Raw genomic sequence first — 23,719 nt, 5'->3', positions numbered from 1 at the left:
TCAGCAAAGTCCTTCCCAGATTGTTTTAAGCCGAGCATCTGCTGATTAGCAATGGCCTCTGTGCATATCAAAGTACTTCCCTCCATTGGAAGGGACCCACAAAGCCTTGTTTGGGCTCACCAAAAGCTAAAGCTCATTATGGAGGACGTTGTGCAGGATACGCCATCCAGAACCTTTGTAAAGGTCTGGTTTGGGGTGGAATCCAAGGAAGTTTGAACCTGTGGAAGCAGCAGAATACATTCACAGGCTTTGGGCAGCAGTTCCAGATCTCACGCTTAGAGCTAACAGAAATAGGCAACTTCCAGTGGGGCCCTGAATGGTTTGACTGGGAAGCTTAGTGGTGCAGCTGAAGGTGGTCTCGAGCGCAGGTTGTTGCTCTCTGCTAGAGGCACACGGGAGGAGGTGGGCATTCCCCCCAGAGCATCTTTCTGCTGTCAGGGATGTCCTGGGGAGCAATGGAGGTAGCACAGGTTCCTGGTGGGCCCTTGGGCCCTATGGGAGGGACTGATGGGACAGAGGAGCCTGTGAGTCCCGTTTGCCAGCAGCAGGTCCCAGTAAGCGTGTTTTTTGAAGCTTAGGCTTAGCATGTCATGCATGCATGTGCATTGGCACCAGCGGAGGGGCAGGAAAGCTCCAGCAGGACGAGAGGAGAGCACAAACCTCATCCATCAGCCCACCTGGCAGGAGTCATGATGTGAGAACGCTGCCCGAGGTATTTGCCTGTGCTGGAACGTGGCACCAAAGCAGCATTCTCAGCTGCATTTCCCATGCATGAAATCCTGCTCGTACCTTCACAGCGCCAGTGCTGGAATCCACTGGAAGCATATAAATCACAGCATGATGCAAAAAAAAGAAGCCTTGCTTACGGGCTCGCTCACCGCACAATTAAACCCTCTTCCAAGCATAACAGGAGCTGGAAAATGCCAAAAGGAAGGAGCGATCCAAGGCAGGGCAGCAGCAATGGCAGCAGCCCAGGAGCACGGCGGGTACAGAAACACACGTTCCCAAAGTAACTGCTGTGCTGTGCAAGTGGCCGAGGGCACGCAGATTCCCACCAGTGTGGTTCACCGGAATGCCAAGACAGAGCAGCAAACTGACGTTTCAGCTGCTTTGTAATTAGAGGGGTGGATAAAAAGAGTAAAAAACGCTAGAGGAAAGATGTGAAATTGCTGGGTTTGGAGTTGGCTTCTGTGGGAAAAGGCATTTCAGAACAGAGCAGATAAACAGATGGAATGTGAGAGCCCTGCAGAGTAAATGAAACGCCCTGCTGGGTACTGCACTGAGCCCACCTCGGGGACGGAGTGCCAGCAGTTCCTCCCCTCCTGGAGCCTCAGTGATTCCTTCTGGCACTGTGACCTGGCTACAGCACATCAGAAAGGAAGAGTGGGGGAGAGGGAGAAATATATTTTATTAATTCCTTTTTTTCCCCTATTTTAAAAATACATGGAGGTCTGAATGCAGAGTTTGGAGTCCTTAGCAAATGCAGTGAATGCCTCTTGGGGAAGGGATGGGAGTGTTGGTAAGAAACTCTGGCACTGAGGTACATGGCGTGGTCAGTGGGTGTGGGCAATCAAAGAATCAGTCACAGAATGGCCTGGGTTGAAAGGGACCACAGTGCTCATCCAGTTCCAACCCCCTGCTATGTGCAGGGTCGCCAACCAGCAGCCCAGGCTGCCCAGAGCCACATCCAGCCTGGCCTTGAATGCCTGCAGGGATGGGGCATCCACAGCCTCCTTGGGCAACCTGTTCAGTGCGTCACCACCCTCTGGGGGAAAAACTTCCTCCTCATCTCCAACCTAAACCTCCCCTGTCTCAGTGTAAAACCATTCCCCCTTGTCCTATCACTGTCCACCCTCACAAACAGCCGTTCCCCCTCCTGTTTATACGCTCCCTTCAAGTACTGGAAGGCCACAATGAGGTCTCCCCGGAGCCTTCTCTTCTCCAAGCTAAACAAGCCCAGTTCCCTCAACCTTTCCTCACAGAAGAGGTGCTCCAGCCCTCACAGAACGGCCCGGGTTGGAAGGGACCTCAAGGATCACGAAGCTCCAACCCCCCGCCACAGGCAGGGCCACCAACCTCCACATGTAATACCAGCCCAGGCTGCCCAGGGCCCCATCCAACCTGGCCTTGAACACCTCCAGGGATGGACGGGGCATCCACAGCCTCTCTGGGCAGCTGTTCCAGCACCTCACCACTCTCAGACTGCAGAACTTCCCCTGACATCCATTCCAAACCTTCCCTTCCTCCCATCCCGCACTGCTCTCCCCCCCCCTCGGCGCGGCTCCGCAGCCGCCATGGGAAGGAGGGGCCGCGCCGGCTCAGTGCGTGCGGCCATGGCGGGCTTCGTGCGGGAGCTGGAGCGGCGGGCCGGGCCGGCGCTGCGGTTGGAGCAGCGGGCGGGCGGCGTGGGCTGCGTGGTGTGGGACGCGGCTCTGGTGCTCGCCAAGTTCCTGGAGACCGGCGCGTGGCCGCTGTCCCGCAGGGCCGTCCTGGAGCTGGGCGCGGGCACCGGCGCCGTCGGCATCATGGCGGCCACGCTGGGGTGAGCGCGGGGCCGTCCCGCCGTCGGGCCGCGGGAGGGACCGTCCGCGTCCGCCCCGGGGCCGTGGGGGGGGGGAGGGGGGGCTGCGGGCTGACGGCCGCCGCGCGTCCTAGGGCCGACGTGACGCTCACCGACCTGCAGGAGCTGCAGGAGCTGCTGGCCGTGAACATCGAGAACAACCGGCACCTGGTGACGGGGTCGGTGCGAGCCGAGGTACTGAAATGGTTTGTATGAGCCTCGGACGTACCGCAGCCCCGGGGGCCGCGCCGTCCCCGGCCGCGTTCGGCCCGCGCTCACCTCGCGCCGCCGTTGCAGGGGTGAGGACGTGTCCGAGTTCCGACCGCCCCCCGACTACATCCTCATGGCCGACTGCATCTACTACGAGGAGGTAAAGGAGCGCGGCGACGGCGGCTCCGTGTGGGCGCAGCCCGGGCCGCTCCGCTCGGAGCGCTGTGCGGAACGGGACCCGGAGGGACCCCGAGGGCGGTCGGGTGCGGCGGCGGTTGTGAGGTGTGAGGAAATGGCCGCGTCCCGCGCTGTGCTCCGCTCCGCGGCCCGTGCCGCGCTCTCCTTGTCCCACATAGCGCACCAAATATACCTCTCTGAGAGGCTGTCCCGCGGGTGGTGGCTTTATCTCGTTAGGGGGCATCGTGCCAATGAAACGGACCGTGAGGGGATTCTTGTCCTTTGGGCAGTCCTTAGAGCCGCTGCTGAAGACGCTGCGGGAGCTGACCGGCCCCGACACGTGTGTGCTGTGCTGCTATGAGCAGAGGACCGTGGGGAGGAACCCTGAGATAGAGAGAAGGTACCTCGAGGTGAGTGCTGTAATGTGGGCTTCAGTGCAGCTCCTGGAAGGGGAGATAACAGCAGGACAGGGGGGAATGGTGTGAAGTTGAAGGAGGGCAGATTGAGGTTGGATGTCAGGGGAAGTTCTTTGCTATGAGAGTGGTGAGGTGCTGAACAGCTGCCCAGAGAGGCTGTGGATGCCCCGTCCATCCCTGGAGGTGTTCAAGGCCAGGTTGGATGGGGCCCTGGGCAGCCTGGGCTGGTATTACATGTGGAGGTTGGTGGCCCTGCATGTGGTGGGGGTTGGAGCTTCATGGTCCTTGAGGTCCCTTCCAACCCGGGCCATTCTGTGGTTCTGTGTGTGCCAAGAAAAGGGTTGGGGTGTGAGAGTGGGTTGGCTGAGCTGAACCTCGGTGGCCTCTTCATCAGCAGAGCCTTCCTGGGTGCTCACTGAGCCTCCCTTCCCTCCAAAGGCAGAAGGTATGGACTGTTAGCACTCACTGTACCTGTGCTGCTGCTTTTGGGCTGGGCACAGAGCTGCAGAAGGGCCCCTCTGCGTCACCCGTGTGTGTCAGGGCAGAGTGATTCCACAGGAGCAGCTTAGCAGGTGCTCTTCCTGCAGCGGCTGTTTGCTACCAGAGGTCATGGGGGGAGTTAAATATCACCCTGATGAGAAGCTGTTTTCTTTTCACGTGCTGCATGGAAAGCACAAGGCGGGCTGCTTCAGAAATCAGCTCTGCAGAACGGCACTGCATTCGCAGACCCTGCTGTGCTGCACTGGGGGGTGTTGGCAGCGGTGGGACTCCCACGGCCCAGGGGTGTGTTGTGAGCGGGTCGGACACACAGCACAGTGCTGGCTGTCCTGGGGGGCCGCCCTGGTGCTGGGCTTGGCTCTGCACTTGTGAAGGCAGCTGGGAGCCGCCCTCGGACAGCAGTGGATGCAGTCAGTGTAGGTGTTTCTGGATGATTTCTGCTCTCCCATGATTTATTTCCTTCCTCGGCTCGCCGGGGTTCAGCCAGGTGGATCCTGAGGGCTGGCAGAGCGAGGCAGGCGCTGCGGTTTGGAGTGGTGCTTTGGGGATGGAGGGAAGCAAACCCTTCTATCTGAAGCCTTCCATTTAGGTTGTTTTTTGATTTACCCTCTAACTGATGGCTCTTATTTCCCACGGCAAGGTGTCTGCAGCTGTAAGTTGGCACTGGGTTAGTTAAAATGTTAGTAAATGAGCTGCACCAGGAGACAAGCTTGCTGCTTTGGGCACCTTTGTCACTGGGCTTGTCTTCATGCCTGCTCCATTCCAAAGGGCAGGGCCACCCAATGACCCCGTGCTGTCCTCACAGCTGCTTCAGGTGGACTTTGAGCTGGAACGAGTGCCCCTGGATCAGCACGACGAGGAGTATCGCAGTGAGGACATTCACATCCTGACCATCCACAGGAAACGAACGGTGGGTGACCGGGGCTCGTTGCTCATTGATCAGCACACGTTGCCAGCAGTGAGCAGAGCTGCTGCTTACTTGGCACGGTTGGAGCTGTAAAGTGTCTGTGAAATGCCATGAGGGACCCCGTGGAGCTGCAAACCAGAGCTGTGTTTGCACGGAGGAGCTCTTTAGTTCCGAAGCACAGCGCTGTGCCAGGTGCCAGCCTTTGTCCCTGTGGGCTGCGAGCTGCTGGGCTGAAGGTTTGGGGCAGCCGGGTGTTGCAGACACCACACACAGTGCTGCTCTGAGCTCCCTGTGCTCTGCTCGGCTGCCCTCTTCCTCACCCCACTGCATAGAGTGGAGCTGGGCAGCCTATCCCAGTAACCACGCATTGGTTAACAGGCAGATCTGCATAACAAAGGTCTTTGATGCTGACACATGGGCCTGGTGTTGAAACAGAACCACCCTGATCAAACATTTGTACCTTTCTGTTTTTTCTTTACATCTCTTCACAGAATTCCCCACCATGAGCTCTGTGGCAGCACTGCCTGTCCTTTGGCAGCTGGATGGGACCCTGCTGAGGGGGGGAACCCCACAAAGGAAAGGCCCGCAGCGTTGGTGGCACAGAGGAGAAGTGCTCTCGTTGGGCCCCGTGCCCCCCATGCACCTTCCCAACAGGGAGGCCGTGCTGTCTGCAGGCTCAGGCAGAGTGGAACGGGCCCACGGCTCAGTGCAGCGCTGCTGTGTGTTCTCTGTGCCATAGGCAGCACTGCCTGAAGAGAGAACCCCATCTGGGGGACAGATGAGCCCGGAGAGCCACTCAATAAACCTTTTCTACGTGAGGTGGGCAGCGGCTGCTTGTTTCCTTTCCAGCCGTGGTTTCCTGCATTGCAGAGGTCCTGGGAGCAGCCGTGGTGGTGGGCACTGCACACACAGCACACAGATGGTGTCTGCGCCGTGCAAAATTGTTCTTTCTTCTACCTCCATCTGCGCTTTGCTATTCTGAGGACGCGCAGCGTTGCATTCTGACACCTTCCAGCTATTCTGGTGAGCAGGTTCCTCTCGCAGTCGGTGTTTCTTGCCAGGCTGCCTCTCGTTGCTGCGCAGCCATTGCTTTGAAATGCAGTTTCAAAGGAGATGTTGCTCCTGCTCTGGTTGTGGCCGTGCACACCCACAGAGGTAGGCCTGCTGCTGCTGGGGGGCACCTGGCTGCTGCTGCACCCCTCCCTGCTCCGTTTGCATCCTCCGAGATGTTCCCTGCAAGCTTTGCTCCGTACAGAGCGCAGCCCCTGCCTGCAGAGGTTGTTCCTGTACACGTTGCAGAACGAGGGCATAATTTGTCGTGACCACGTGTGTTATTTGTTAACTTGGAAGGGAAAGAGCTCCGTAATTAAAAGCTGGCCTGCAGGGGGATATTTACCAGCATGTTGATGCCAGCCTGGCTTCCCTGGTGGAAACCCTTACCCTGGAATGGCTGTCGCTGGGTGGGACGTGAGGACACCACGGTGGTGAGGAGGAGTGGTGTTTCCCAGGGCTGGGCTGCATTTTCCCTCTGTGATTTGGGCACTTCCTTTTCTCTCTCAGAAGAAAAAAAGGAAGTTGAGTGTTTCTCTTCCTCGTGTGCAGCCGGCAGCTGCTGCTCCCCACCCTCAGCTCAGTGCGTGCGGTGCTGGCGTTGGGGCGGCTGTGGGGTGAAGGGCACCTTGGGGTTGCCCCGGGTGGCCCCCGCAGCCCCTGCACCCAATGCCAGGGGCTGTGGAACCCAACCGCCTGCAGCCGGGCTGCTGCTGCTCCTGTTTTCGCACAGAGGAAGTGGCTGTGAAGCGGGGCAGTGTGGGGAAGGAGGCCGTGAGCTCAGTGCTGTGTGTCACTCCCCAGAGCCGCAAGATGAAACGGCTGCTTTTGGTGGTGGTGGAGGGGGGAAGGGATTTTGGAAAGGAGCTGTGGTCCTCCCGGCTGCTCGGGGCTGAGCTCACTGCAGCACGGTCATAGTCACAGAACTACAGCACGGTTGGATTAGGAGCCCCCCCACCGCCACCCCTGCCGTGGGCTGCGTGCCCCCCAGCTCAGCTGCCCAGGGCCCATCCACGGCCTCGGGCACCTCCAGGGATGGGGCACCCACAGCTCTGAGCCGCAGTGCCACATCCCCACGGCTCTGGGGCTCCTCCGTGGACGGTGACCCCACCACCCGTGGCAGCTGTGCCCCTGCAGAACGCTACCGGCCCGGCTGGTTGTGCTCCTCGCTGCATTTCCTGTGCCGCAGAGCGGGGCGGCTGTGAGCTGAGCTGCACGGTGACGGCCCGGCTTCCTGCCGCCCTGGCTGCGAGCTGGAAACCTCAACCGCGGCCCATTGAGCGGGACTCCATCTGTAATTACTGCGTGTTAATTATCTCTGCCCTCCAGAGCTCCCACGTGGGATGTGGGGGCTTCTCGGGGTGTCCCAGAGGTGGTGCCGTTATAGGGCTCCTTGTAAGGGGTGCCCATTATTTCGGGGGGGGAGGGGGAGGGTCATACTTTTTTTGGGCTACACAAGAAACGCTGCATAGGAAAGCAACAAAACCCACAGCGACCACTTCCCGATGGGCTCCGTGTTCCCCTCCTTGATTTTGGGTTTCTCGTCCAGCTGAAGTTTGGCACCGTTTCCCTTCGGGTTGAGCACAAGGAGTTAAGCAGCCCTGCGCTCCCGTGGATTTGGGCCAGATATTTAAGGATCGGCGGCTCGGCGCGGAGCGGGGAGGTGTGATGTTCCCAAACACCTCGGGGGCTTCTCCTGTCCTCCTATTTTTAGCTGTTCGGTGGTACCGTTGGAATAGTTGGGGACCGGGGGAGCAGAGGACAAACGTTTGCCTTGCGAAATCCCACGGCAAAGCTGAAGGTGTGGGATGCAGCACGGGGAAGGTGGCGCCCAATGGCTGCGAGGCGAAGGGGATGAGCTGCACCGTGTTGGTACAGAGCCATTTAACAGACATGTCCTTAATAATATCCCTGGAGAGGGGTTTAAATAGAGACGAGGTGCCCAGCGGGGAGGGTTATCCAGGCTAGCGGGACACGCCAGCACTGGGGACGCAGCTTTGTCTTCGATGGCACCAGGCTCCTCTTCGCAGCATCCCCTCAGCGCAGCACGGGAATGGGCTGATAGCAGTAAATGAGCAGTGGCTGAGCATTGTGCTGAGAGCTGAGCAAAACGGCAGAGCTCAGCAAGGCCGTGTCAGCAAACATCCCTAAACTGGGGATATGGGGGATGGAGAGAGCCTTGGAGAGCTTCCGGCCATGGGGGTGGGCATCTGTGGGGTCCCTGGGTGCGGGGCAAATGACATCTAGAAATGGCACCACCAGTGACACCACCAATGGAACCCACTAATGCCACTCACCAGTGGCACCACCAATGGAACCCACCAATAGAACCCCCCAGTGGAACCCCCCAATGGCTCCACCAATGGAACCCACCAATGGAACCCCCCAATGGCACCACCAACGGGACCACCAACGGGACCCACCCATGGCACTATCAGTGGCATTGCCAATGCTGTCACCAATGGCACCCTCACTGCCCACGCCATGCTGCCTGCTGCCTGCACCCTGCTGTGCCCCTTGGCACCCTTGGCAAAGTCCAAAGCTAAACATTAGCTCCAGCTCTGGGCAGCCTCTGTCCCTCGAGCTCAGCCTCCCCCCTCTGCTTGTCTTCCCACCCGATTTAAGGCACTACCAGCACTTCGGTGCCCCATCACCATTCACACAGCTCTCCCTATCATGCATGCGTTGCAGCAGCCAGGGGGGAATCCCGGGGGCTGCCCAGGGCCAGGAGGAGCAGCAGGGAGTGCACGGAAAGCCCAGCCAGCCCGGGGGGGGGGGGGGGGGAGCTGCTGGGGGTGGCCGGGCAGGTTGGGGCAGTGCAGGGCAGGTGACGCCCGGCACACCCACATGGAGCAGGATGGGCGGGTGCAGCACACGGGATTTGGGCACGGTGGGAGGAGGCGGGGGAGCCCGCAGGGTCAGAGAGAAGCAGCGGGTGCCCCTTGGGGTGCTCTGGTTTTAATGCCAAGAAGTGATACGGTTGTGTGGTTGTATGATGTCGGGATGCCGTTTTGCCACGACGCTCTGAAATGCCATTTTGCTGCAGGCTGGCAGCGTGGGGAAGGCGATGCCCCGGAGCAGATGCAGGCAGCAGCACACCGGGAGCACTGGGAGTGCTGGGAGTTGGGACGTCTCCTCCTGCAGGGGGTGTCTGTGTGATGCACCCTACAGCCGCCCTGGCCTGGCCGAGCTGCTCACCTGCTCCTGGTGCACGGGAACACCATTCCAGCCAAAGCATGGGGCACTCGGTGTATGAGTGAATGGGTTTTCTCCATGCTATTCAGGAGAAGGAAGTGAAGAACGTCCTTAATTGCAGATCAGCTTGCTCAGCTGCTTTGCCAACCCATGCATGACGTCCCAGCTCCTGTCTTTGCTGTGGGAATGCATGGCGCGTTGCTCACTTGTCCACAGTGCACCCGGGTTCTGCAACGGGGGCTTCCTCCTGCTCAGCCCTGGGTCAGAGCCCCACTGAGGGGACACATCCTACAAATGCAACACAAAGGCCACCTCTTTCCCCGTCCAACAGCCCCCAGGCTCGGTGTCTGGCTGCTGTGGGTGGTGAAGGTTGGGACTGGGCCGGGTTTGGGGTCAGAGTTGAACCATTTATTCTGTTTTTAGCCAAAAACGGGCGAATGGGCCTTCCCCGTGGGAAGGGGTCCCTACCCAAAGGAAATGGGGACGGCCCTGTGGCGCTGAGGCTCAGCCCTGACACCCACCCCTGGGGCTCGATGGCAGCCAACGCAACTGCCTCAGCTTGGCAAACTCAGCTCAATGGCACGGCCAGGGGGGCTGCAGGGAGCCCTCAGCTCTGCGCTATCAGCACTGCAGCAAGGAGGCAAAGTGGGGGCCGTGCACGGCCTTTGCACCGCACCGCATGGGGCTGCGCTCTGATGTTCTCTCCTCCTGCTCCCAGACGTCCCAGGAGGCCCAGCCGGGCCGGCCGGTCGCACGGGGAAAAGGAACCCGTGGGACTATGAAAATCATATTGAGAAGAGCTGAGCCTTAATTAGGTCACATCCTTCAAAAGCAGCTCGGGATCACGCGATGCGAAGCGCCGGCGGTGCAGCCCTGGGCGGGCTGGGGGCAATGGAGCTGCAACGTCTGTGTGGGGGGCTCCTCTGCTGGGACAACACCCACCTGTACACATACAGATACCTCCTTGACCCACCATTGCTTGCTCCATGGGGCAGTTGGGTTGGGGTTGGGGTTGGGGTTGGGGTTGGGGTGCCCCACGCATTGCTCACAGTGGGGCCGGGAAGGATCCTTCAGCCAGGGATCTTTAAGCATCTGCAGCTGAAAAAGGAGGAAAAAAATCCCAGTTTTACAGCACTGGGCTCTGAGCTTCTGTCTGGAAAATGTGACGGCGCTTAATGAGAAAAGCACGGCCGTGTGATTTCCCTTGGAGCTGCACAGCTGCGAAACAAATAGAGGGAAAAGTCGAGGTCCCCTCTGCTTCGCTGCGATGTGGCCGCGCTTTGGGGTGCCCGCAGCATGGGCAGCGGGGTGTGGGGGCACCAGAGCTGCCCTATAGGGCAATAAGTCAATATTGGCATTGCTGTTAATGAGTAACGAGGTGTGATGGAGCCGGGACACGGCTGTGGGTGTTTGCTCTCAGTGGGCAGAGCTGAGATTGGGAGCGGTGAGCTCCGTGCTGCGCCCAGCGGTGTGCAGGGGGGAGGCTGTGCATGGGGGAAAGTGTGGTGGCCTCGGAGCGATGCTGGCTGCAGCCACACGTAGAGACGTCCCAGTTGGACAAACCTCCAAGATCCCCAACCCACCCCACCGTGCCCACATCCCTCAGTGCCACATCCCCACGGCTCTGGAACACCTCCAGGGACGGTGACGCCACCACTCCATGGGCAGCTGTGCCACCACAGCACTGTCCTTTTGGAGAAGAAACGTTCCTGATTCCCAACGTAACCCCACCAACCCAACCTAATTTCCCCCCCCACATCTCAGGGGGTGCACATGGGCCAGCTGCTCGGGTTCCTCCGCAGGACATGGCAACCCTGCAGCCTCCGCTCCGCAGCCGAAGGGAAGCAGCAGAGCAGCACTGGGGCGCAGCGCTGAGCCCTCCCCAGCCACACTGCATGCACAGACATTCCTTGGCCGTGCGATCAGACCGGAAAAGATTGACTTCAGCCCAGGGATCGGCGGAGCAGCTTCGCCTTCACTGCGAGTCCTGCAGCCTCCAGCAGAGCTGCGGCCAACGCTTTTTTTTTTGGTGTGGGCTTTTTTTTTTTAGGTGCTGAAAGAGGAAGCGCAGAGGGACGCGTGGCTGAGAAGGTCCAGCAGGAGAAGGGGGGAAGCTTTTATTGCGACAGGGGAAGGAGGAACCCCGCAGTGCTGTGTATCCCGGCCCGCCTGGCTGCAGTGCTTCTGCCCTCCCTGCACTCCCCCCGAGCCCAGCACACAGAAGGTCCTGCAGGGCCGAGCCACGGCCGGGCTCCATCTGTGAGCGTGGACACACAGCTATCGATGTGATAGATAGGATGCAGTGGGGACACTGAGGAACGGTGTAATTTGGACACTTGCTCGGCAGGGCTCGCTCCTGCAGGGCCAGCTCACGGCTATGCTGCTGGGCTGAAGGAAAAGCTGCCCGGTGAGTGCACGGGCCGGGTTTGGTTCCAGTCAGGGCAGCGGATTGAAAGCCGCAAGTACGTGATAGGCAAAGCTTCCAGGAGAGCTGGGTCAGCTCCAAACTAATCCAGCCCCTGTGGGGAAAGGGCGTTCTGGCAGATGTGAAGCTAATGGGATAACTGCGAGCGCAGCCCGGCCCGCTGCGTGGCGGCGGCTGAAAGTTGGCAGCCGACGACTGACAACAGCCCCTGTTCTGTCGGTGGGAATAAGCAGAAGGCTCCCGGGGCAGAGAGCAGCAAAATGGCAGCAGCGCGGGGACAGAGCCAGCCCCGCTCCGGGATAGCAAAGGATGGGAACGCCACGCTGAGCGTGCCTTCACCCCTGCTTGATGCCGTCCTCTTCACCCCACAGCCTTTGTGCTGCTGCTGCCTCTGTGCCTGAACTGAGGGTCTCCCCCTGTGTTGGACACGCAGCCGGGGCTCAGCCCGCCGCGCACAGCTGCACTCCCTTCCCTTCTTGGAGGGTGAGAGGCACGAGGCTGAGCCTGGACTTGCTGGTGGCAGCCCTGGGGACGGGGATCCACCCATCTGAGCACTCCTAAGGGAAAAAAACACAGCGTTTCGAGCAGTACTGGCTTCCTTCTCTACCGAAACAGACACCCATTAAATCCCGCCTGAGTCGCTTTATTGTTGGGGTGTTTTTTTAACGAAAAGCTGCAGCACACCGAGCCAAAGGAAGGGGAAGGCTCCCGGCCCAGGAGGAGCGCAGTACTGAGCCCACGAAGCCTCAGCCGGGCTCTGCAGATGACTCACACCTTCGATTCTTTTTCCTCCTTTCCTAGGGTGGAGATACCTGCAGTTAAGCACCAGGAGCGCTTCCTGGGCGGCGTGCAGCACATCCAGCCTGCTGTGCAAAGCAGCCGCCCTGCACCCCAGCGCTGGGAGGAAACCTCACCGCCGAGCACCACGGGGCTCTGACTCAGCCGTTTCCCCTTCCAGACTGAAGGCAGGGCTGAAATTACACAGCTCTCGGCGTGCTCCAAGTCCTGAACACGAGGTTGACCGCAGCATTCGAGTCCCCCACCTCGGCCCGGAGATGCTCGGAGACGTCAGCGCTGCTTCAGAGGTCGGAAGAGGAGCGGGTTTGCTCAGTGGAAGAGCCACCGCCTCCATCACAGCTCTGTGAGCTCACACTTCCCCATTTGCGAGCAGAAAGTTTTGTGCTGAAGGCACCGAAGCGCTTTGGGCTGAGAGCAAAGCTGGCAAGGAGCAGCGTGGTGCCCAGGGCTGCCTCCGTGCTGTGGGAGAGCCCTGCTCTGCTCCCAGAGCCCGCAGCGCCGCTCCTCCAGCACTGAGCATCCCGGTGGCTGCTGAAAACCAAGGGCCGCTCCTTGGGGAGAACCATTACCCGTGGGACTGCATTAGCAGGGTTAATTTCCAATTAGAGATGGCAGGCGCATTTGTTCCAATCCCTGCCCGTGAGGACGGCAGCCCTGTGACTGGGAAAGGCCCTGCTGGGTGAGTCACACACGGCACAGCCCAGGGCTCTGATCTCAAACATCAGCGCTGGCATTCTGAGAACTGACTCCTGCCATGAAAGAGACATGAGTTTACTCCTCCGGAGCTTTGTCTACCAACCCGAAGGAGCTTAATTAAGCTGAAGTGAGTTCATTTACACAGCCGCACCCTTCGCTGACATGCGGGCAGACAGGGCCAGCTGGGGAGCAGGAAGGCCCAGCAGCCCACACCGCGCTCCCACGCGGCCCGGCCACGTTTCCCAGTGATTCCCAAGTTTGGCAACCCTCAGTGGATGGCGTGTCAATGGCAGCTGCCTCCAGCCCCAATGGGCAGCCAACGGGCCGGGTGCTTCCATGGCATAGCTGCCTTCATGCTGGCCCCTCACGCTCCCCACACACCCACCCATTGCTCAGCCACCATACAATCCTAGAATGGCCTGGGTCGAAAGGGACCCCAATGCTCATCCAGTTCCAACCCCCGCTATGTGCAGGGTCGCCAACCAGCAGCCCAGGCTGCCCAGAGCCACATCCAGCCTGGCCTTGAATGCCTGCAGGGATGGGGCATCCACAGCCTCCTTGGGCAACCTGTTCAGTGCGTCACCACGGTCCTTTCCGTTGATAAAAGCAGCCCCTCGTCTAAGCCTCAGAGGAATCACAGACAGGCTTTCACCGCTGTGAGATACAACAGAGAGCTCTTTATGTCAGCAGAACGCACGGCTGCAGTGCCATGTTGCCCCTTTCTGTTTCTCTCGTAATTAAATAGAAGGAACATACCAGGAGAGCTCCGCTGTGTAATTGCTTTATTTTCTGCTTATTAGTTCTTTACCAACACTACAGCCATATTGAGAACACAAAATTCCTGTTTACTCATCAGGGAGATCACAGTCTACAAACTCATTCACTGATCAGACACGGTTTAACGCCATTCAAAACTCACTCCATAGATTCACATGGACACAAATGGCCGTGCTCGGGCTCGGTTCGCAGTACCACTGGGTTTTGGAGCACCTCAGCCCACGGTGGGCTGCAGCTCTATCCTACCAAGGAGATTCTGAAAGTGAAACCACCGGAGGTGTTCGGTAGCAATGGCCATTTATCTGTGAAGTCTCCGCCACATTCCGGTCACTTTTATCTCCCTCCATCCCTCAAAAATAAGACATTAAGGGAAAAACAAACAAACAAACAAACAGCCGAAAGACAAAAGGAAGAAAACAAATGGGTTTCCTTTCTCCTGCCAAAACAGAATGTCTAAAGCAACAGAGTACAGACGCGTGGATGGGAGGCAATGCACAGCCTGGCGAGGAGCTCCGCCCCGGCACAGCACAGCAAACCGACCGAGACGGAAAATGAACTGATGGACGTTTTCATTTTGACTGAGAATAGATTTAAGAAAGTTCAAGAACCATTGAGAGAGCTTCAAGTTTTCCAGTTTAGGCATTTACTTTGTGCTTGGCTGTTTTATTTACGCTCCAGAAGAAAACAGAAACCATATTGTCGCATGTTAGCCGTTATACCGCCGCACTGTTTGCTAAGTTACATCCAGAGGAACAAAACAAGTCCTACGTTTGCAACAGGCTGGAAAATAGAGCAGTGACACTCCAAGGGCAACAAGACTCAGGTGGGAAGGACCCCCCTCCTCCAGAACCGAGAGCTCAGTTATTGGACACCGGGCTCGTGTCACACTCCTCCGCTCACCAGGGCTTACAGTCAATGCTCTATCTTCCAGCACCAGAACCCATTCAGTCCCACTCGCACCCCACATCGAGATCCGTCGTTTGGAACCAGATCCAAATAACTTCTACGTGGTCCGAAACATTCAATTTCAGAAGTGAATTCAGTATTATTTTCTTTTTGTGTGTGTGTTAATCTTCCCATTCATCTTTGGTAAGAGCTCCATATACAACGTACTTTGCACGCAGAGTCAACACTGCACAACCATAGTGTAATGCCCCAATTTCACATCAAACTCGTTATCCTTGAGGAACAACAACAACAAAAAAAAAGCCATTTTCTTCTGGTTTTGTAGCATACATTCCTAGAATTCCCCAATCGAGTTTAACTCCTTGAGGAAATCTGAAGTTAATCCTTAAGGCTGAATCAGAACCAGCTGCTCGAGCATTTTTTTGCGGCCAGCATTAATACTTGATTGAGACTTCACACTAATACTGGCTCTGGGTGGGGTTTTTTTTTTGCCAGCCACACCTGCACGCTGTGGCACGGCGAATGAGCTGCTTGCCCTTTAAGAACTAATTATGGAAGTTTACATTCATAGTCGTATTCTCACTCTCTCCACCCCGCTCTCGTTGGCAGTTACTCAATGGGCTTCAGACATCCAACACGGTTCCCTTCCTACAGCACTGCAGCAACAACCCCGGGCCGGCGCTGCACCGCTGTGCTCAGCCCGCTTCCCCACGGCACAGCTCAGCCCTCGGCTCTGCCCCTCTGCACGTCCACAGCACGGAGCGATGGGGCTCTCTGTTTGTTCCCTCCGTGGCACGCACTCAGAAATGAGAAGCCCTGTCGAGATTGAGATGCCTTAAGGTGAAGCCAAAAGTGAGAAACCCTTTCAAGATTGAGAGGCCCGAAGATGAAGCAACGTGCCTTCATCCCGAGGCAGGCAAGTCAGTGCTAGACTTCTGCCCAAACCCGCCAATTTGGAGTAAAACTTGTTGCAACGCTTGCAGGTTATTGCTGCATTTTTCTGGAAGGAACCTATCTTGCATTGAATTGGAGACTGACCAAAGGAGTAAAAACCGCAGCTCAACATCATTAAATTCGCAATGCAAGACAGAAACGGAACAGTACATACCCTGGAACTATTATTACATCATTCATGTTTTATTCGCTATATGGTTGCTATGTAGAATGGGGAACTTATTTGCATCCCTTCTCATGCATGATGTATGGTTCAGAACTTCACAGCTGACATTTCAAAGCAGTTCTTACATTACCTAGTTAACATGATGCCCGATATGCACTTTGAACATGTTACAATGGTATTCCTATCTGCCACCGTGGGCAGGAATTCGTCTCGTTACGAGGCTGAGATATGGAGCCAGACCGAGAGTCACTATTTAGTTACAGATTAACAGAACTTTAAAAAAAGTCCTTAATATTAAAAGACAGACTGCGGTTTGATTTTAAGCAAGAGTTTTCAGTTTACTAGATGAAGTCGACCTATCAACATATTCCGCATGAAGGCAAAAAGGTAGCAATCTACAGCAAGTGAGAGAGGAACAAAAAAAATATCATCAAAAAAGTAGAACCAGAAAGCATACACTGAAAATGGTACCCCTCCCCCAGCCGTCCCCCAAAATAATCAAACCATCTTAAGGGCTATCAGAGAGAGAAAAAAAAAAAGAAGTTACTTAGCAAGTCTACAATGTGTCTTTCCCCTGTTTGCTGGAGGTCTGCCATAGCATCTAGTGCTTGTGTTCGTGTCACATTCGGAGGTTAGAGCATCCTAACGCCAAGCGAGGAGAGTTAAAACAGGAATCCAGTCAGGTGTGGAGAAGGAAAGGGTGGTCATTGGAGAAAGGTGATCATAATCCTATGGATGCTTTTGTTTCACTTTTCTGTAGAGAATCACTCTTCCGGAAAGCCGTGTGGGTTCTTTTTTTTTTTTTTTTTTTTTTTTCCTTTTCTCTTTAATTCTTTGTAGACTAAATAGTTACTCTCTCATTAGGATTTATAATTGGACGTTAACCATGTCAGCCCTTCGTAGAGTCCGTCCCCTGTAGTAGCACAGGAGGGCTGCACGTACCAATTCCTATCCCTGATCCGGGTCAGGCCCAGTTTCTCCTGGATTTCGTGGGGTTTCATGGCATCGGGCAGGTCCTGCTTGTTGGCGAAGATGAGGATGATGGCGTCCCGCATCTCCCTGTCGTTGATGATGCGGTGCAGCTCCTGGCGGGCCTCGTCAATGCGGTCGCGATCGGCGCAGTCCACCACGAAGATCAAGCCCTGCGTGCCCGTGTAGTAGTGCCTCCAGAGGGGCCGGATCTTGTCCTGCCCCCCCACATCCCACACGTTGAACTTGACGTTTTTGTAAGTGACCGTCTCCACGTTGAAGCCCACGGTGGGGATGGTGGTGACGGACTGGCCCAGCTTCAGTTTGTACAGGATGGTGGTTTTGCCGGCCGCGTCCAGCCCCAGCATCAGGATCCGCATCTCCTTGTTGCCGAAGATCTTGGATAGCACCTTGCCCATCTCGGCGGCATCCAAGGGCCCGGCGCCTGCTGCGGGGCGGGGGGCGCGGAAGGGCGAGCGGCGAGAGCCCCCGGGCGGCCCGAGCGAGCGGGGCCGGGGCCGCGGCTCAGCGGCGGCCGCGCATGGGGCGGCGGCGGCGGCGGCGGCGGAAGCGGTGGGGCGGGGGCCGGAGCCGCAGGGAGGCCCTGGGGAAGGCCCGGCCGCCGCGGGGTGAGGGGCCGCGCCGCGCCCCGCTCGCCCGCCGGGCCCGAGGAGGCGGCTCCGCCCGGCTCCTGCCTCGGCTGCCGCCCCGGCGCCTCAGCTCATGGGCAGGGGGAGGGCGGCGGCTCGGCGCGCTGCCCGCGGCGGAACGAGGAGAGCGGGAGGCGGCGTTTACCTCGGGGCCGCCCGCGCGCTCGGAGCCGGCTCCGCTCCGCTCCGCTCCGCTCCGCTCCGCTCCGCGCCGCGCCGCTCCCTCAGCCAGCACCGCCGGAAAGGCGCCGCGCGAGCCCGCCTCTTCCCCTCCGCCGCCACCGCGCCTGCGCGCCGCGCCCCGCCCCGCCGCCCGCGCCTGCGCCGCCGACGGGGCGGGGGCGCTCGCCCGCTTCCCGCCGCGCGGCCTCGGGGGGGCACTGCGCCTGCGCGGGGGCGGCGGAAGGAGCCCCGCCCCTCCCGCGTGGGCGGAAGCATGCGCAGACCGCGCGGCGCGGAGCGGAAGAGCGGGGGCGGCGCCCCAGTTTGCCCGGGAGGAGCGTCGCGCGTGCGCGCTCCCGGCCGCGCCTCCTTCCCCGCAGCGCGGGCGGGGGCGCCGCTTCCTGCGCCGCTGCGGCTGCGCGGAGCTCCGGGAGCTGGAGGGGGGGGCGGGGCCCGGCCGCTGAGGGCGCAGTGCGCACGCGGGCGGCGCGGGGGGCCGGGCCGCCGTGGGGAGAGGCGCCACGCGATCGCGCGTCAGCGGGAGCGGGCGGGGGGTGCGCCTTAAAGGGCCAGGCGCGGGGCGGGGGGCAGCCTGCCCTTCGGGAGGGGGCTCTGCCCGCGGGGTGCGCGCACCGGGTGGCTTTAGAGGGTTTTTTCAAAGCGCCTGTTGCTGTTTTTTAGGGTTGAGCGAAGTCGAACGAGTGCTGTCCGTTTAGCTCGCTGAGGTCCTGGGAGTTGCAGTGGTTAGGAGGTGCGGTCGGTCACTCATCAGCCCCGCGCGCTTCGGGCCGTGTCGCTCAGAGCTCCGGGTTGTAGGAACGGGTGGCGGAGCACTGCCCGCTTCCGGAGCGGCTCCTTTCTGTCGGCGGGCAGGGAGCTCCACACGTGGCTGCCCTCAAACAAAAATGGCTGCGGAAGAGCCCCGCCGCGTGTCTGTGGGACAGATCTCGCCCAGTGCTCCCCGATGGGAGCTGCTGCCAGCAGCCGCTGCTCGGTGACACGGCTGTGAAGGCCGACGGCCCTTCCGATGGCCTCTGAGGCGGCCGTGGCGTGGAAAGGCCTTTGGAGACGTGGCGCTGTGTGGGTCGGGGGGAGATGGGTGTGGTTGGTGCTCACCCCGCACACCGCCTGCAAACCCACACCTGTGGAGCGCTGTCACCTCACACGCCCTTCTGCTCGATAGAGCTCCGGTTATTGTGTTGCTGGTTGGTTGTCAAGGTCAAACACCCAACAAAAGCCCTTACGGTACCTGAGCGTGTTCTAGATTACCTGAAAGCCCGCCCTCCTCCAAGGGGTTGGGTTTCAGCGACCTGCTGAAGCACTCAGAGCTGGCTCAGGTCCTCGGGAGGGCCCAACGCCTTCCTGTGGAAGGTAAACATGTCAGCAGTCAGCACACGGTGCGGCCCTGCAGGAGGTCCTGCTGAGCTGCCAGCGCAACCCCAGCCTTGAGAGCATAAAGTAATTAGGGTTATAAAGTGATTAGAGGCTCAAGCCTGGGGAAAAGGATATCTGCAGATGCCTGCAGGGCCTTCTGGTGGCTGGGCCTGGGCCTGGCCGCGGGGCTGCCTGCTCCTTATTGCTTCCCTCACCAGCTGCACTGCTACCAACATCTGCTGCTGTGTCTTTCATGGCAGTGTAAGCCTGTGTTTGCTTGTTCTTCCTCCAGCCATGATCCAAGCGCTGTCACAAGAATGTGGTGGAAGAAAATGATAACGCTTTGGCTTTGTGTCATAACCAATAAGCAAACTTCGAGGAAATGGGTCCATAGCCCCTTTCTTTTTATCACTTGAATATAATTTACCCTCCCAGTCAATGTGGGTTGTCAGGCCAGCCCTATTTTAATATGCTGTTGCTTATCATGCTTAGTTTTTTAGCACAGTGAGAGGGGAACAGGAGGAAGTTTTTCCCCCAGAGGGTGGTGACGCACTGAACAGGTTGCCCAAGGAGGCTGTGGATGCCCCATCCCTGCAGGCATTCAAGGCCAGGCTGGATGTGGCTCTGGGCAGCCTGGTCTGCTGGTTGGCGACCCTGCACATAGCAGGGGGTTGGAACTGGATGGGCATTGTGCTCCTTTGCAACCCAGGCCATTCTGTGATCCTGTGATCCTTCAAAGAACCCCGTGGCCTTCCAAGGAAGGGCAGTGCATTAATACTTTGCCCTTCGTGTCTGTGTTAGCAAAGCTCTGCTGTGAAAACGAGTTACATCCTTGTTATCACAGCTTTATGGTGGTTTTCTTATCACCAAGAGATACCATACAGCGGGCCAAGTGCCATCTTTGAGGGTGGACCAGTCCAAGTCATGCTTTCCATGGGCAGCTGTAGTCGGAGAGTGACGGAGGTGGCCCCGGGGCATCTCAGCCGTATTTCCTGCTGTTCTGCAACATCTGCGTTTGTGCGGCCGCAGCGGGGCTTGGCCAGGAAGCTGAAGCTTCAGTCTGCGTTGCAAATGTTATCAGTAGTGCAGCATTAAACAGATCCTCAGCTTCTTCCTGTGAGGTTTTATGTAACAGCGCGAGGGCGGGACTCAGGGTGGGAGTTGAGTGCTGTGGTTGCAGCAGATTTGTTAGCCCCCGTGTGTGCTGGGATGGTGTAGTGAGGACCCCGGAGAATTGCTGGAAGTTCTGCATTTCTCATCAGAAAGCCCTGTCCTGGTCTCCTTGGATGCCCTTCGCCCTTCTGTGGATGCAGGGAAGAGCCCTTGGAAAGTGGCCTCCCAGCAGGAGAAACAGTTCGACCTCTGGGCTGTTTGGGTTTGTTTTGTACCTTGAGTGCATCGCAGTGCCTTTGCAGGTAGCACAGGCAATCAAGCAGGCTTCTCCTTGCACAGGATATTTTCGGGAGCGGACAGAGGAAATGACAGTGGTGGATGCTGTATGACCAAATGTCCATAATCCTGAACCACCACACCAAAATATTGTCCTGAAAACTCGTGAAACCTTAACAAAAGTGAAAATAATTTGCAAGGCTTTCCTTTGCTCCCCAGTTTTTTTGCATTTCCACATCCCAATGGCAGCTGAGCAGCGACCTCCAGGCCTGGGCTGGGCAGTAGCTTCTGTCCTGGAGACCTGTGAGCTGGTTTTGGAGCAGGCCATTGCTTGACACCAGAATGATCTCAGCCATGTCAGTGTCATGCTAAGCATGGAAGCAGTATGGTGATGCCAAGGAGCTCTGGGTACTTTGGCTTTGCAGAAGCTGTGTTTTAGCCCTCCTTCAGAAGGTCTCTGGTTCCCAACACGTGACTCCATGGGGCAGCTGAGTTTTCCCATCTGTGAGCAGCCTCATTCTTCATTACAGGTGATGTTTGGAGGCCAGGGGACATGTCAGGCCGATGCTGCAGGACTCTGAATCTGTGTCTCAGCCATGTTCTAGCCCTCCTCAGCCTGCCAAGCTTGTTCCTACCACATTTTGTCAGGCAAAACTGGTAGCTTCACCCCCCTGATATCTCCATCCACTCTTGATAGTTCTTAAATGCAACGAAAAGCCTGTATTTGTGGTGAAAAGTGTGCATTTTTGGCCAAACAGAGCAGTGCTACTGGCAGGAGAAGGGGGTGGGGGGATGCCAGGCCCTGCCAGGAGCAGCAGCCTGAGTAGTATTTCTGTGCAAATGGCTTGCATTTCCCCCCTTTGTGGACATAAAGCCTCCATCTCCTCACACCCATGACCCCGTAGTCATTAACTAATACCATTAGCCAAAACTCCAGCTGTCACTGGCAGCTCTTCCTTAAGCAGATAACTGGAGCATGGAGCGAGGTGTCTGGGGGAGCTCCCTTGGAAAGCCCTCTGATGTGCAAACGCATGGTGAAGATCTCAGGTGCTCAGTGAGGGTATTTCTGACAGCTCTCTGTTGCAGTTGTGAACAGATGAAGGAAAGAAGCTCCTACATTTTATTCTTTGCATTACATTTTTGTTAATCTCGTGTCCTCTGGGAATCAGAACGTCTCATTGCAGTCTTCATGCAACAAGCAGTTTGCCTCTTAGTCTCTCTCCAGTACCTCAATGCAAAAATCAGGAGCTCTCCCTGGACACCATAGGGGAGGACAACACACTTAATTTTTTGTCCTATGAGGCTTAATTTGGCCATTCCAAAACAAAGTATTGCGCTGAATCTTTACTTGAAAAGCTACGTTTTGCTTCCTTGCAGACAATGCTCCTCCCCGCCCATGTGCTGCTGAAGCACCAATGCATCCTGCTGCTATGGTGAGGCCAATCCCTGAGTGCTGGAGAGCAGAGACTGTGTGAGCTGCAGCCAGCCGGGCACGGTGGCTTGTGCCTGTAATCCAAGCGCCGGGGAGGCTGAGGCTGGCGGACAGCTTGAGCCCGGGGGTTCTGGGCTGCAGAGAGCTGTGCCGAGCGGGCGTCCGCGCTAAGGCCGGCACCGATATGGTGTCCCCCGGGGAACCGGGAGGTACCAGGTCGCCTAAGGAGGGGTGAACCGGCCCAGGTCGGAAACGGAGCAGGTCAAAGCTCCCGTGCCGTTCGGTAGCGGGATCGCGCCTGTGAACAGTCCCTGCAGCACAGCCTGGGCAAGAGAGCGGGACCCAACCTCTTTTGGGTCCCCAACCTCTTTTGGGTCCGAAACCTCTTCTGCTTTCCCCAGCACGACCCTGCGTTTGGCAGCTCCAGCACCGTCTGTCCCAGGGAGCGAGCATAAAATATTGGTCCTGAGAGAAAACAAAAGCATCTCCTGCAGACGTGGCCACAGCCTTGCTCACTCCTGTGTGCTTAGGTTGCGTGTGTTGTGGTTTCTTGCAGCAGTGAGGGGTCACAGTGCAGGATCTTCCAAACCTTTGAGATCCCAATAAATTTAACTATGAACATGGGAAATCCCAGGCAGCAGATTTTCCCAGACCTGCACTTTAGCAAACATCCCTCCAGCAGTCAGGTTCAGCCTGCTCCAGATGGAGCCAAAGTTCCCAGGATCATCTCATTAGCCTCCTCCACTGCTTATTTACTGTCACAGCTCCTTTGTGTCCTCAGCTCTGAGCTCTCTCTTAGGAGACCACTGGTGAATCAAGATGCCTTTCTTTGTAAGAGAAAGCAAAGACTGGGACATCTCTTACGCTCTCTTCAGTAAATGAAGCACTGAGCTGTCCCAGAGACGGAGCTTCCGGAAACAGCGTGCCTCTTTGGGGTTACAATGAAAGCAGAGCATCACAACGTGTCTCTCCAGGCTAAAAGTGAGAACTCTGGGTTTTGTCAGCTGCTTAAATCTACCTGTGCTCCGAAATGCCTTTCCTCTGTGTCCGTCCATCCATTTTTAAACACGGGCAGCAGAAGGACTGTCTCTCGGATCCCCACTGCCACTGTGTGGCCAGGCAGAGCCCATGCAAGACAGATGTCAAGGAATCTGCAAAAGCCTGAACAGTAGCCGGGCACGGTGGCTTGTGCCTGTAATCCAAGCGCCGGGGAGGCTGAGGCTGGCGGACAGCTTGAGCCCGGGGGTTCTGGGCTGCAGAGAGCTGTGCCGAGCGGGCGTCCAGGCTAAGATCAGCATCGATATGGTGTTCTCCGGGGAGCCAGGGGGCACCAGGTCGCCTAAGGAGGGGTGAACCGGCCCAGGTCGGAAACGGAGCAGGTCAAAACTCCTGTGCTGATCAGTAGCGGGATCGCGCCTGTGAACAGTCCCTGCAGCACAGCCTGGGCAAGAGAGCGGGACCCAGCTTCCTTTTGCTGCCTGATTGGGAACTGTGCACGTGTGGCGTGAGCTGCGGGGAGCACGATGCACGAGGGGCTTTCTTGAGGGGAAGAGGGAGGGAAAGAGGGAAAAAAAATATGTATTTCTAATAGGGGAGAGAGAGTTCTTTAAAAGAAATTTCCCAATCAAGGAGATGCCCCCGATCCTCCTCTAGCCCCCAGCTAGGCACTGGCAGCCAGACCCCAACTGGTGTGTGAGAAGCAACTGGGGCTCAAGCTGAGGAGCTGTAGGTGCCCAGGATGAGGCTGGCCTCCCTGGAGCAGCTCAGAGCCCGTCCTCCTCCTCAGCAGGGGCCCAAGCTAAGAGGCTGCTGAAGGGGCTGGAACAGCTCTCCTGTCACAGAAACATGGAATCATAGAATCAAGGCAGGAACCTGTGAGGAGCATCCAGCCCAACCCTGGCTCCTCAGCCTCTCCTCCTTCTCTGAGGTGAGCTGAGGGGGCTGGGCCTGGTCAGCCTGGAGAAGAGAAGGCACCGAGGATCTGAACTATGCATATTTGAAGGGAAGG

General features: G+C 57.7%; 2 protein-coding genes and 1 non-coding gene across 6 annotated transcripts; 2 read left to right on the top strand and 1 right to left on the bottom strand.

Moving 5' to 3' along the window:
• Positions 1–2,323: 2,323 nt before the first annotated feature.
• Positions 2,324–5,586, top strand: VCPKMT (valosin containing protein lysine methyltransferase). 4 transcript variants are annotated; one of them, XR_001463717.4, is made up of 6 exons: positions 2,324–2,542; positions 2,656–2,766; positions 2,858–2,930; positions 3,238–3,357; positions 4,630–4,771; positions 5,260–5,384. XR_001463717.4 is itself a non-coding variant. In XM_421460.7 (6 exons), the coding sequence occupies exons 1-6, from the start codon at positions 2,334–2,336 to the stop codon at positions 5,272–5,274; spliced, it is 633 nt and encodes a 210-aa protein (XP_421460.4). In that variant the 5' UTR covers positions 2,324–2,333; the 3' UTR covers positions 5,275–5,586. The 4 variants fall into 4 exon arrangements, 3 of the variants coding, with proteins under 3 accessions (XP_421460.4, XP_004936550.2, XP_040557746.2); XM_421460.7 differs by having other exon boundaries at positions 4,667–4,771; positions 5,260–5,586; XM_004936493.4 differs by having other exon boundaries at positions 4,635–4,771.
• A 1,400-nt stretch (positions 5,587–6,986) lies between these two features.
• Positions 6,987–7,091, top strand: MIR1716 (microRNA 1716). The gene has a single exon (NR_035212.1). It is a non-coding gene; the product is annotated as a microRNA 1716 (primary transcript).
• A 6,606-nt stretch (positions 7,092–13,697) lies between these two features.
• ARF6 (ADP ribosylation factor 6) lies at positions 13,698–17,601 on the bottom strand. Its single transcript, NM_001081705.2, has one exon. It carries the CDS (start codon positions 17,121–17,123, stop codon positions 16,596–16,598), a length of 528 nt encoding a protein of 175 aa, NP_001075174.1. The 5' UTR covers positions 17,124–17,601; the 3' UTR covers positions 13,698–16,595.
• Positions 17,602–23,719: the final 6,118 nt, after the last annotated feature.

Source organism: Gallus gallus, chromosome 5, assembly GCF_016699485.2.
Source record: "Gallus gallus isolate bGalGal1 chromosome 5, bGalGal1.mat.broiler.GRCg7b, whole genome shotgun sequence".
NCBI lineage: Eukaryota > Metazoa > Chordata > Aves > Galliformes > Phasianidae > Gallus > Gallus gallus.
This window is presented reverse-complemented; position numbering and strand designations above follow the sequence as displayed.